The 12,615-nt window shown below is 38.6% G+C and overlaps 2 protein-coding genes across 3 annotated transcripts in view; both read right to left on the bottom strand.

Moving 5' to 3' along the window:
• The window catches only part of LOC127421877 (carboxypeptidase D-like), a 39,520-nt gene extending 38,065 nt beyond the window's left edge, over window positions 1–1,455 (bottom strand). Inside the window, exon 1 of the mRNA XM_051665065.1 lies at window positions 715–1,455. Within this exon, the coding sequence (XP_051521025.1) occupies window positions 715–1,349 (635 nt within the window). The 5' untranslated portion in view covers window positions 1,350–1,455. The remainder of the gene's footprint in view (window positions 1–714) is intronic.
• A 1,967-nt stretch (window positions 1,456–3,422) lies between these two features.
• On the bottom strand, window positions 3,423–9,723 carry LOC127421878 (14-3-3 protein epsilon-like). Of its 2 annotated transcripts, XM_051665067.1 has the most exons (7): window positions 9,541–9,723; window positions 7,855–8,054; window positions 7,661–7,767; window positions 7,345–7,551; window positions 7,099–7,235; window positions 5,048–5,087; window positions 3,423–4,481 (listed from the first exon to the last, which is right to left on the bottom strand). In XM_051665067.1, the coding sequence occupies exons 1-6, from the start codon at window positions 9,602–9,604 to the stop codon at window positions 5,080–5,082; spliced, it is 723 nt and encodes a 240-aa protein (XP_051521027.1). In that variant the 5' UTR covers window positions 9,605–9,723; the 3' UTR covers window positions 3,423–4,481; window positions 5,048–5,079. The 2 variants fall into 2 exon arrangements, with proteins under 2 accessions (XP_051521027.1, XP_051521026.1); XM_051665066.1 differs by lacking the exon at window positions 5,048–5,087 and having other exon boundaries at window positions 9,541–9,721.
• Window positions 9,724–12,615: the final 2,892 nt, after the last annotated feature.

Here is a 12,615-nt window from a genome sequence, read left to right as displayed (position 1 = left end):
AAAAGAGCAAATCAGTTAAAACCAGCTATTTTACGTATTCGCAATTAGAGACAACATCTTCCTGGGAATCACTGTGCAACATAATACATGTCCAAAGGGTACTTTTTGTGCACACTGTTTATATAGACCCTGTCATGTAAAACCTGTAGAATGTGTAGGCTATTTATTGTAAAGTAAATGTTGTTTTTTAGATGGATGGATGGATGTGTGGATGTGTGTGTGGATGAATGGATGGATGGATGTGTGGATGGATGTGTGGATGGATGTGTGGATGGATATGTGGATGGATAGATGTGTGGATGGATGGATGTGTGGATGGATAGATGGATGGATGGATGGATGGGTGGATGGATGGATGGATGGATGGATAGATGTGTGGATGGATGTTTGGATGGATGGATGTATAGATGGATGTGCGGATGGATGTATAGATGGATGTGTGGATGGATGGATGTATAGATGGATGTGCGGATGGATGTATAGATGGATGTGTGGATGGATGGGTGTATAGATGGATGTGCGGATGGATGTATAGATGGATGTGTGGATGGATGGATGTGTGGATGGATGTTTGGATGGATGGATGTATAGATGGATGTGTGGATGGATGGATGTGTGGATGGATGGATGGATGGATGGATGAATGTGTGGATGGATAGATGGATGCATAGATTAAAAAAAAGAGGGATAGACAGAGTTTGTGACTTGTCTTACTTGTTCTCCAGTATCCACCTCATGACAGCAGTGCCTTCAGGAATATCTTCTCCATTCACGTGTATATTTTCAAACTGATCCGGGAAACTTCGATTGAGGTCAATGTTTTTGGCGTTATAGCGACCCTCATCTCTGCCCACACAATCCCCCTCAACAGACCTCTCAAATCCATCAGGGTTCATACTTGGCATGATATAAATATCCGTGCTGTTGACCAGCTCAGTGACCCGCGGATCGTCGCCGTACCCCGCCAGCAAGTGCTCTAGTAGATAGATGAGAACCTGCCGGGACACGGTCTCGTCTCCGTGCATGTTGCCCACGTACTTGAATTTGGGCTTTCCAGGTACATCAGCAGTGGGGTCCTTGGTGATTCTCATGACCCACAGCTCTCTGCCTTCAACGGATCTCCCAATGCTGGTCAAATTTGCGATGTTTGTGTATTTCTGTGCAAGACTTTTGAGAAGGTTAGTTAGTTCCTCATAATTGTAGTATTTGTTGTAAGTCTCTGCCTCCTGCCCTGTCTGTACGCCTAAAGAAACAGAGTTGATGGAGCTGATAAAAACAATAACTAGTGAGAAAAGCGTCAGTGTACGTTCATGCGTTAAAAACAAGTTGTTTCCCCTCTGTCCCGACATTTTTCCGAAGTCTCGTTGACATACACATGAAATCCCAAAATTTGTCCGCCTTCAGTCGGGTCCTTTCTTTAGCCTGACGTCGGGGTATTTTTAGTAGGGCTTCCTGTTAACCATTTACGAAGGGTGTAGTTTCCATGACAGCTGGACATTTTTCAAAATAAAAGTCACGATCGCAAATTTCTCCCATTCTGCTGTCGAGTGAGGGCTTTCACAACTTGGTCGTGTCTAGAAAGGAACCCTCGAACTAGTAAAGTCTCGCAAGAGTCCATTAGCCTGTTACTTAGTTTAGGTTTAGGGGTAAGGTTAATGTTAAGGTTAGGATTATGGATCGATTAAGTTTAGATGTTTGGGTAGGCGTAGGGTTTCTGTGGGATTCTATATAAACACAGCGTACAAATGCCGCATGCGACTCTCGCGAGACTTTTTCCAGCTCGAGGGTTCCCTTCTGGACAGGACGCAACTTGTTTTGTAAGCAGAACCCTTTTGACCTAATTACTTACATTTCAGAATATAGGCATAATGAATCTTTGCATGTTCACTTGTTAAATAATTATGTTGCTATTTTTCTTATCCCTATTACATTTTAAATTTATTAAACATTTTTATTTAATTTAATTTTGACATTTTAACACAGTCTCACAAACCACATGCATGACCCAACGTTTGGGAAACCTTAGATCAGACCACTGTTTTTTTCCCTGTATTTTTACTACATATATTAATAAAAATTAATATATATATATTTACTATATATATATATATATATATAAATAAAAAAAAGAGAGAGAAAATAGAATAAAATAATTTCCAGTCTGATCCAACATCGACTGCATGCAAATATAAGAAATAGAGTAATTAAAACTTTAAAAAAGTCACATAAATGCAAGAAAACAAATACATAAAAAATAAATAAAAAATACATATTTGTGGCGTTATTAAAGTATTAAAAAATCTGTATGCCTGTTCTCTTTTAAAAAAGATAGCATCAGATGAACTCCTGATTAACTTAAAAATCACTTAAAAATGTGTATATACAGTAAATAATAAACTTAATTAAAAAAACAGAAGTATCATTTAAACATGTTTTGCACTGGAAACTGGGGTAGGGTTGATGTTTACAATTTGTTAGTGTAGGCTCCAAACACTTTTTGCAGAATGTGATAAATACAGATCCTGTCACTTGTGATCATTCAGATAGGTCTGGACATATCCTTCACTTCATCTAAATGCATAGAGTCATCTGCACTAAATTGATATATACAGTATTGTGCAAACATCTTAGGCACAGACAAAAACATTTGTCTTAAGATGGTTATTTGATATCTTCTGCCTGTAGGAAACTTGTAAACATCCCTTTTGCAAATAGAATAGAAATAGATCAATGATTTCTGAAACAGATGTCATGGCCCCCACAGAGCCTGGATCTCTAAACATCATGTCAGTCTGGGATTACATGAACAGAAGCAATTGAGACAGCCTAAATACATAGAACTGTGGATAGTTCTCCAAGACGCTTGGAACAACCTATCTGCCAACAACTTTGAAAAACTGCGCAAGTGTACCTAGGAGAATTGGTGGTTTTAAATGCAAAAGGTGGTCACACCAAACATTGATCTTGTTTTTTTATGTTTACTGCACTTTCTATGAATGGCATGTTTTTTTTTTTTTTTTTGAAGTCACCATACAACAATTTTTGTAACTGCCCAAAATCTTGCACAATACTGGATGTTTATGTCACTCATAAAAACTAATATCCATAAGTCTCTTGCATATACTAAAACGTTGGATTGGCAAACTCCAGTATCTACCTGTCCTACTAGCCAAATGCAAATAATAATTGTTCTTTCCTCCTGCTTTTTCTGAGGGGTAATTATTCTTTAATACAAAAGACCAAACCAATCATTTCATGAAAAACTTAGTTCTGACTGATTTATCTGAACTTGCAAGGTAAATACTTTCCTACAAATGGAAATGTTGTATTTCAGGTTGGAAAGGCAAAGCATGTGGAGGAAATAATATAATATGTAAAGATGTGGAAAAAAAAGGAGATCATTTAGAGTGCAGAGGAGCAGGTTAAATGTTTTACTCGAGGCAGTTTTATTTTAAGTGAATTGTTAATTCCATGCTGTTTCTTGGTAATACAGATTTTAGGTCTGTGGTTCCAGTCAGACATCCAGTAGTACAAACTAGTTTCAAGTTAACAAAGAACAGAAGAAAATATAAGCATTATGTAGTTTTGGGGGAAGAAGAGAAATAGACTATTTCATTTAATCATGCAGGCTTAAAATCAAATTTATTAGTGCTTTTTTTTTTTTTCCCTTTTCTTTTTTCTTTTTTTTGAGACAGCCAATGGAGACCTGCATGTCTTGGTTCTAAAAGCAACAAGGCTCCTTCAATTTTATAGAGCTGCAGCTATCCACCCACCATCATCAGCCTATGTGAGCAATACAGTATTTTAGCACAAATTACAGTCCAGACCACTGGTAAATGTTACTACATAACTACTACTTTGTAATGTTAAGCATTTTGCTCCACAATGATAAAGAAATTTGCTTTGACGTTCTCTGAAAAACTAAATTAACAAAAAGAGCACTTTCAGACTTGCCCTTTTAAAGGTTTGTTTAACTGCATTTGATAATTGCACTAACACAGAAATATTACAGCTTAAACCACTAATAGTAGACATATCAGTAATAGTAATAAAAGTTAATTTCTGTAATTACATTAAGAAAAACTCAAAATATATCCAGCAACTGATAAAAATGTAGAGAAATAAATCAAATGAACATAAAAAAGGAAAAAGTTTTGTACCAGGGAAAAATAAAAATACATACTTTTACGTTCTGACCATTCAAAAATCATAATTGAAGTTTGTTTCATAAGTGGTATATTTTATTTCAATTTAAGGGGTAATAAAACAGAATAATATTAAAAATCAAAACAAAGGGAGAGGAAAAAAACTGGAGGCATCAAGCTGTTGAGTGCCACTCGTAAGGTTGGGCTTGGTGGCTCCCTTTGCGAGTAGGGTATGGGGAAGAGGGGGGAGAGTGCGGTGGAGTCTCATATTGGCTGTGTTGTCTCATTGGTTTTCATCCTCCACATCTTGCAGCGCCTCTTTATTCTGTTCCTCACCTATGCACAGAGAAACAAGGCCAGTGTTATTCTATGTTAAATAGTTATGTCCCTTATTGCAAATCAATCTGTGATGTGTTGTACAGTTTTGCACATCAAGTTAAACCCTTGCAAGATCTGTGCATTAGGAGTTTGCTAAATAAATTATAAAAAGCAAAAAACTTCTAGAACACATGCTGTGAGAAATTAATCGTGTTAAAACACAATTTTATTGTAAATGTCAAGCTCAAAAGTAAATAAATCTAGCTTAAGGCTAATTTGAATGCGGTGTTATCTTGTGTAGACATTTAATTGACAGATATGAATAATTGAAAATAGATACCCTCACTGTAGATTTAATAGGAGCACATACCATAATTTTCCAAATTGTAATAAATTGGTATAACACAGTCATTCCATTTGGACATAGTGTGGCAGTGATCATGCAGAAACTGTTTGTTTTACACATGCTGAACATACAGCACTCCTGTGGCTACAAAGAGCGCAACACAAAGCTTACAAACGGGTGAGTGATAATGCAATTGGTGGGCAAAAGGTCAAGAGCTGGAAAGAGTGGCCTCACTTACAAATAAAGTTTGTGGGTAATTAACATTTTCCTTTAGGAATCTAAATAGTGGGGATGAAAAGGCAAGATGGGTTAAATTGGACGTCATGAGTTTGGACACATCATGTAGGTCCCTATGATTTCCGCAATGGAATCCAGTCATAAAAATGGCATCAATTATTAAACGTGGAAGGTCACGGAATTTGACATATTTGGGATCAAATTAATGCATTAATGCATAATTAAGCAAATTAAAATTGTGAGATGTCCTAGTGTGATGATTAAATCAAAGAAGGCTGAGATGTATTTAAATACTCAGTTTGCATGTGCTGCACGCTTCAAAGGGAATGTGTGAAGCCGGCTGCTCACACACTGATTACACCTCATCATAAGTATAAGCATCACATGCGCTCTGTGTTTGTAACAGATTACAGACAGCAGAGCGCACATTAAGGTTGAAGTGCGCAGCACATGCAGGCTACACTGTATATTTATATAATTAAATTGCAGCCTTTTGTAGTTTACTAAGTACATTTAAGCCATATAATGAACTACTTATCCAAAGGTGTGAAGCTGTCGTCAAAAACATACGAACTCGATGTGCTTCGTTCAGCTTTCCGCCAAAATAAGAGCTTAATTTAATTAGACGTGTGAAATGCAAAAGAAAAATTGCGAAAGAAAATACTACTACTGTATAGTAAAATGTAATATTCAACGTAGTAATAATAATTTTTAAATAACAATCACGTTATATTAAAGCAATATCTTACCAGCATGAATGCTGTTGTACTAAAACGTTATCATCAATGCATTCATTAATACCGTGATGCTCTGCAACACTGTATTTGACCAAAATAATAACTCCAATATTGTATTTTGGACTGTATAGAAGCACTTCATTTTTATTTTTTTTAATTTTCTCCCCTTTTCTCCCAATTTGGAATGCCCAATTCCCACTACTTAGTAGGTCCTAGTGGTGGCGCGGTTACTCACCTCAATCCGGGTGACGGAGGATAAGTCTCAGTTGCCTCCACTTCCGAGGCAGTCAATCCGTGCATCTTATCACGTGGCTCGCTGTGCATGACACCGCGGAGACTCACAGCATGTCGAGGTTCATGCTACCCTCCGCGATCCACGCACAACTTACCACGCACCCATTGAGAGCGAGAATTACTAATTGCGACCACGAGGAGGTTACCCCTTGTGACTCTACCCTCCATAGCAACCGGGCCAATTTGGTTGCTTAAGAGACCTGGCTGGAGTAACTCATCACACCCTGGATTCTAACTCATGACTCCAGGGGTGGTAGTCAGCTCGCTGTGCTACACAGGCCCCCAGAAGCACTTTATTTGATAAAAAAAATAAAATAATGTAATGGTATGTTGAAAAACAATTGTTTTGTTTATTTTTTCAATTTCATCAATTTAATTTTAATTACACATTTTTTGACGATAACATTTAATTTAACTTCAAAACACGGAATTTGGAAAAAAAAATTACGGATTCCATAGGGCCCTAAAGATGACATGAAATGTAATAGAGAGATTATCCTGATTATTTTCTACAGAGATGTAGTGATGTGAACTGCACTTGGTCAGTATGTTCTTTTAAAAAAAGCAGAACACAGTCAAAGATGTTAAAAAGCTACTTGCTAAAAGAAAACACAGCCTACTGTTTCACTCTTTCTGGTGCAGAAATACATGTCTGCATAAGACCAATAACATCTTTATCCTAATAAGGTGTTAAAAATAGCACCAACGCAAATACATTCTACAGAAGTGATGTTCTTCCAGCAAAAACAAAGTCTCTTTATGAAAAATAGCTTGAAAAGGGGCTTATTTAATAACCCTTTAACTATCCTTTTAAAAATAGATATCAGTGATGGCAGGAAACTGTGCCTTACCATTCCTAATTTGGGATGCTCTGAAACAATCACTCTAAAATAGCTTTGGCTTTTAGTAGAACTTTAGAAGAAGCACCTTCGGGTACTATTACGTTTTTTTTTTTTTTTTTTTTTAAGAAATGTTCTTCAAACTTAGCATCTCAAACGTCAAGACCAATGCTTTGTCTTACCATCTCCCTGCATATCTGAAGTCCATAGTGTCAGGTTATCACGTAACAACTGCATGATGAGTGTTGAGTCCTTGTAACTTTCTTCACTCAATGTGTCCAGTTCAGCAATAGCATCATCAAATGCCGCCTTTGCCAACCTAAGATGGTACACATGAACCGTTATTTAATTTCAACTTCCAAGTGTACACTGAACAGGAATACACTGACAATAAACATGTTCTTTTTCAGATCAGTAGCCCAACACACCTGCATGCACGGTCGGGAGAGTTGAGGATTTCATAGTAGAATACGGAGAAGTTAAGAGCAAGACCCAAGCGAATGGGGTGTGTTGGCTGAAGGTCTGTCATTGCAATATCACTAGCAGCTTTGTAAGCAACCAAACTGTTTTCTGCAGCCTCCTTCCTGTCGTTTCCTGTGGCAAACTCGGCAAGATACCTGTGGTAATCGCCCTTCCTGTGGCATCAAAGGGAGAAAAGCCCTGTTTAAAAAAACTAATTAATCAAGCCATGACCTTAATATGCCACAATGTTAGATTCACTTGAAAAACCAATGGCTTTCCTACATTTTGTAGTAGAAGACCTTGGACTCTCCCGAAGTCGCAGCTGGGATTAGGTGCTTGTCCAATACATCAAGGATGTCATTGCAGATTGATTTCAACTCAGTCTCAACCTGAAAATGAACATTTAGAGGTTAGAGGCACAAAACAAATCATCACAGTGATGTTACTGAGATCTGTGTGGGGGGGTGATGTCTTACCGTTTGCCTATATTCCCGAATCATTTTCAATTTGTCCTCTCCACCCTTATTTTCCTCTTTCTGCTCAATACTACTGATTATCCTCCAGGATGCTCTTCTTGCCCCAATCACATTCTTGTAGGCCACTGAGAGCAGGTTTCGCTCTTCAACCGTTAGCTCAACATCCATCCCAGCCACTTTCTTCATGGAGTCAACCATTTCTAGAAAATCGAGAATAATCTTGAGACATTTTGCTTAGTGAATTTAACTATGGGCCAGATTTTTAGCTCATACCCATTATTATTTCACAAGACAATCAGAACGTACGAGGCATGCTCCACTCATTGACATATTCAAAGATGTGTATGACTTTCTTTCTTCTGCTGAACACAAACAAAGATTCTTAGAAAAATATTTCAGCTCTGTATGTCCTCACAATACAAGTAAATGGTGGCCAGAACATAGAAGGTCCAAAAAGCATATAAACGCCACATAAATGTAATCCACACAACTCATGTGGTTAAATCCATATCTTCACAAGTGTGGGTGAGAAACAGATCAATAAGTCTTTTTTACAATAAATCTCCACTTTCACATTCTTCTTTTGTTTTTGGTGATTCACATTATTTGTGCATATCGCCACCTACTGGGCAAGGAGGAGAATTTATAGTAAAAAAGGACTTAAATATTTATCTGTTTCTCACCCACACCAAACATACTGCTTCTGAAGATATTCATTTAACCACTGCAGTCTTATGGATTACTTTTATGCTGCCTTTGTGCTTTTTTAGCCTTCAAAGTTTTGGACCCAATTCACTTGTTTTGTATGGACCGACAGAGCTGTGGGTAAACAATCCCTTAAATTGCTCCCTCAAATTGCACAACAGTTTTGATATGGTATGAAGACAAAGTCCCTCCAAAATAACAAGATAAACTTCTACTCTTCACCAAGGTGCTGTCGGAATATTTCGTTAAAATATATCACGATGCCAGTGAGCCTCTCCTCACAAGCAACACACATTACAGTCAGAAATGAAAACTCACTGCAAAGCTACTGTATCTCAGCTTACTAAGCATTTGTTGTTTTACTGTACTATGGCTTCTAGCCCTTTCAAGTGGCTGGCTGTGTCTCAAAACCTAGTGAGCTAACTGCCAAGAAAGCATTTTTGGGTATGAGAATTAAAACGTGAACTATTAAACCAAAAAATGCTGTCTGTGTAGGCAGCTCACCGGGTCTTGCGACAGCTACAGTCTCTCTTCATGTGCCGCGAGGATAATCGAAGTAATGTGAGCACGAAGCATTTCTCGTGATTTACTTGTTTCGTTTAAGACAGCTGTTAATAAATGAAAAACTGTTCTTCGCCTACATGAGGCTTGAAGACCGCAGCCACCCCCTCCGCCATGGCTAGCAACAAGCTTGCCTCACCCACTAACTCTCCGCCATTTTGTCTCCTCAATAAACGTCTCCATCTTCACATGCCATTCTACTGTTACCCCGATATCACATCGGTAGAATAAACGGGTGATAAACACGAGAAAGCCACGTTATAAAAAGTCAAAGGAGATCGGTTTGTCATTTATATGATGCTCGCTGTTATAATCGCAAATGCAGCTGCTAATTAAGCCAGCTAACCTGACCGTCAGTTAGCCTGCATGAACACTGGCTTTGCAAAAATAACGTTACCGTTACCTTTCACTGTATCTTACCATCGTATCTCTCCGCCTGCTCTGCGAGTTTGGCTTGATACACCAGATCCTCCCGATCACCCATGTTGGAAAGCGCGCGGCAAGCGTGTTTTGTGCGATATTAGGAGCGAAGGAGGAGTGTGAGTTCACCGGCAGGCCCCTATGCGAGCAACAGCTGCGGCGTGAATGGTGGAGTAAAGATGGCGTTACACCTTCATCCGGGAACATTCACTCAGAGCATCTCCACACTCTCCCTCTCTCCCCTCAGGAAGGCTGGATTTTTAACCCTCTTTATTTGAGAAGAGAATAAATAACATGCGCTTTTGTGTAACCTACAACTTGCATTTTCTTTTTTAGCGGATTGAAATACGCTGTAAATGATGTTGAAACACCGAAATCAAATTATTGCTTTGAGATCTGCCATTAACCATTGTCTTTTAACATTTGTTTTTAACGGGATAGTTCACCCCAAAATGAAAATCCTCTCATCATTTACTCTCCCTCATGCCATCCCAGATGTGTATGACTTTCTTCTGCAGAACACAAACGAGGATTTTTAGAAGAATATTTCACCACTGTAGGTCCACACAATGCAAGTGAATGGTGACCAAAACTTTGAAGCTCCAAAAATAACATAAAGGCAGCATAAAAGTAATCCATAAGACTCCAGTGGTTTAATCCATATCTTCTGAAGCTATCCAATCGATTAACAGACCAAAATATAACTCATTTTTTAACATCTTGCCATTGCAATCTCCAGACAAGATCATCATTTCAAGCTTGATTACACTTCCTAGTGGTTGACGCATGTGCAGAGCATAGTGATTCTTTTATTTACTGAGATAACAACCTCAGCTAGCGTCAAGGGTGTAGATTTGGCTTGAACATTGGGGGGGTTACAGTGTGAAGAATTTACATGTTTCCATTGATGATGGTATAAATATGGGGGGAGGGGAGGGGAGGGGGAGGGGGGTTACCTGCCCCCCCCAATCCCCCCTGGAATCTACACCCCTGACTAGCGTTACGACAGTAAGTCACCATTTTCAGATACCATACAAATTAATGGGGAGAGCCGTAAACGGACACCTACCTGTCGCAAAATTTTCTGTGTATTCTCTTATAAAACAGCAATTTTATTGTAGTAAACTCCACACATAATTAATACCAAAAGGATTGTTTACTGTAAAACTTTTTGAAGATTAGCAAACATGCCGTCAATTCATTAAGCAATGAACCGTTTCCTCACAAAAGCAGTTTATTCAGCACACTGAAGCATCTCCTCCATAGACAGCTATTAAAAAAAAAAAAAGAATGGCCTTTTGTTTCCTCGCCAGTGTACCGCCCATAGAATGTCTATGGGACCACCTCATTATGCTATTTTATTCCAAGCTTGTAGGCTCGCTTTGGAAGAAGGGCTCTGGCAGAGCACTTTGTGCTAGGAAGTGTAATCGAGCTTGAAATTATGATTACCAAGGAAACTGCTGATGTCAAGGTTTATAGTGAAAATTTACTTACATCTTGGTCTGATCTCACCCAAAACCGATTGGATCTCTTCAGAAGTCATGGATTAAACCACTGGAGTCCTATGGATTACTTTTATTATGTATTTGCCCCCTTCCTGATTTCTTCTATTTTTGAGTATTTGTCATACTAAATAGTTTTAGATTTTCAAATGAGATATAAAACAAAGGCAACCTGAGTAAACACAAAATACAGTTTTCAAAAAAAAAAAAAAAACAATATATATATATATATATATATATATATATATTTTATTGAAGCAAAAGTTATCCAGCACCTATATTACCCATGTGAAAAACTAACTGCCCCCTTAAACTCAATAGCTGGTTGTGCCACCTTTAGCAGCAACAACTGCAACCAAACGCTTCCGATAACTGGAGATCAGTCTTTCACAATGCTGTGGTGGAATTTTGACCCACTCTGCTTTAGTTCAGCCACACTGGAGGGTTTCCGAGCATAAACTGACCGTTTAAGGTCCTGCCACAGCATCTCAATCGGGTTCAAGTCAGGACTTTGACTAGGCCACTCCAAAACTTTAATTTAGCTTCTTTTGAGCCATTCAGAGGTGGACTTACTCCTATACTTTGGACCATTGTCTTGCTGAATAACCCAGTTGCGCTTAAGCTCCAACTCATGGACTGATGACCAGACGTTCTCCTTTAGGATTTTCTGGTAGAGAGCAGAATTCATGTTTCCCTCAATTATTGCTAGTCACCCTGGTCCTGAAGCAAGAAAGCATCCCCACACCATCACACTACCACCACGCTTGACCGCAAGTATAATATTCTTTCTGTGGAATTCTGTGTTTGATTTACGCCAGATGTAACAGGACCCCTGTCTTCCAAACAGTTCCACTTTCAACTCATCAGTCCACAGAACATTCTCCCATAAGGTTTGAGGATCATCTAGGTGTGTTTTTGCAAAATTCAGACAAGCCTGAATGTTCTTCAGAGTTAGTAGTGGTTTTCACCTCACCACTCTTCCACAGATGCCATTTTTGGCCAGTGTCTTTCTGATAGTGGAGTCATGAAGAGTGACTTTTATTGATGCGAGAGAGGCCTGCAGTTCCTTGAATGTTGTCCTTTTTTGTGACTTCCTGGATGAGTTGTCACTGTGCTCTTGGAGGAATTTTGGAAGGTCGACCACTTCTAGGAAGGTTCACTACTGTGCCAAGTTTTCTCCATTTTGAGATAATGGCTCTCACTGTGGTTCTTTGGAGTCCCAGAGCCTTTGTAACCCTTCCCAGACTTATGTAATCACTTTTTTCTTTTTCTTCATCTTCTTCATCTTCATCATCATCATCATCATCATCATCATCATCATCATTTCTGGAATTTCTTTCAACCTTGGCATAATGTGCTACTGAGTGAGACCTTTTAGCCAACTTCATGCTGCTGAAAAAGTTATATTTAGGTGTTGATTTGATTGAACAGGGCTGGCAGTAATCAGGCCTGGGTGTGTCTCATCCAGCTGAACCCCATTATGAATGCTGTTTCATAGATTTGGGGATTTAGTAATTAAGGGGGCAAATAATTTTTCACACAGGTCCAGTTGGTATTGGATAACGTTTTTGCT

The sequence above is a fragment of the Myxocyprinus asiaticus genome, chromosome 31 (assembly GCF_019703515.2).
Source record: "Myxocyprinus asiaticus isolate MX2 ecotype Aquarium Trade chromosome 31, UBuf_Myxa_2, whole genome shotgun sequence".
NCBI lineage: Eukaryota > Metazoa > Chordata > Actinopteri > Cypriniformes > Catostomidae > Myxocyprinus > Myxocyprinus asiaticus.
The sequence above is the reverse complement of the archived record's forward strand: the minus strand, read 5'-3'. Positions and strand labels throughout refer to the sequence as shown.

Excerpts from the sequence above, each read along its gene's own strand:
- LOC127421878 (XM_051665066.1), bottom strand. The coding sequence starts at position 9,604 with ATGGGTGATCGGGAGGATCTGGTGTATCAAGCCAAACTCGCAGAGCAG. Across the intron at positions 8,055-9,540 it reads GCAGGCGGAGAGATACGATG|AAATGGTTGACTCCATGAAG; the intron begins GTAAGATACAGT and ends TCGATTTTCTAG. Across the intron at positions 7,768-7,854 it reads TTCGGGAATATAGGCAAACG|GTTGAGACTGAGTTGAAATC; the intron begins GTAAGACATCAC and ends GTTCATTTTCAG.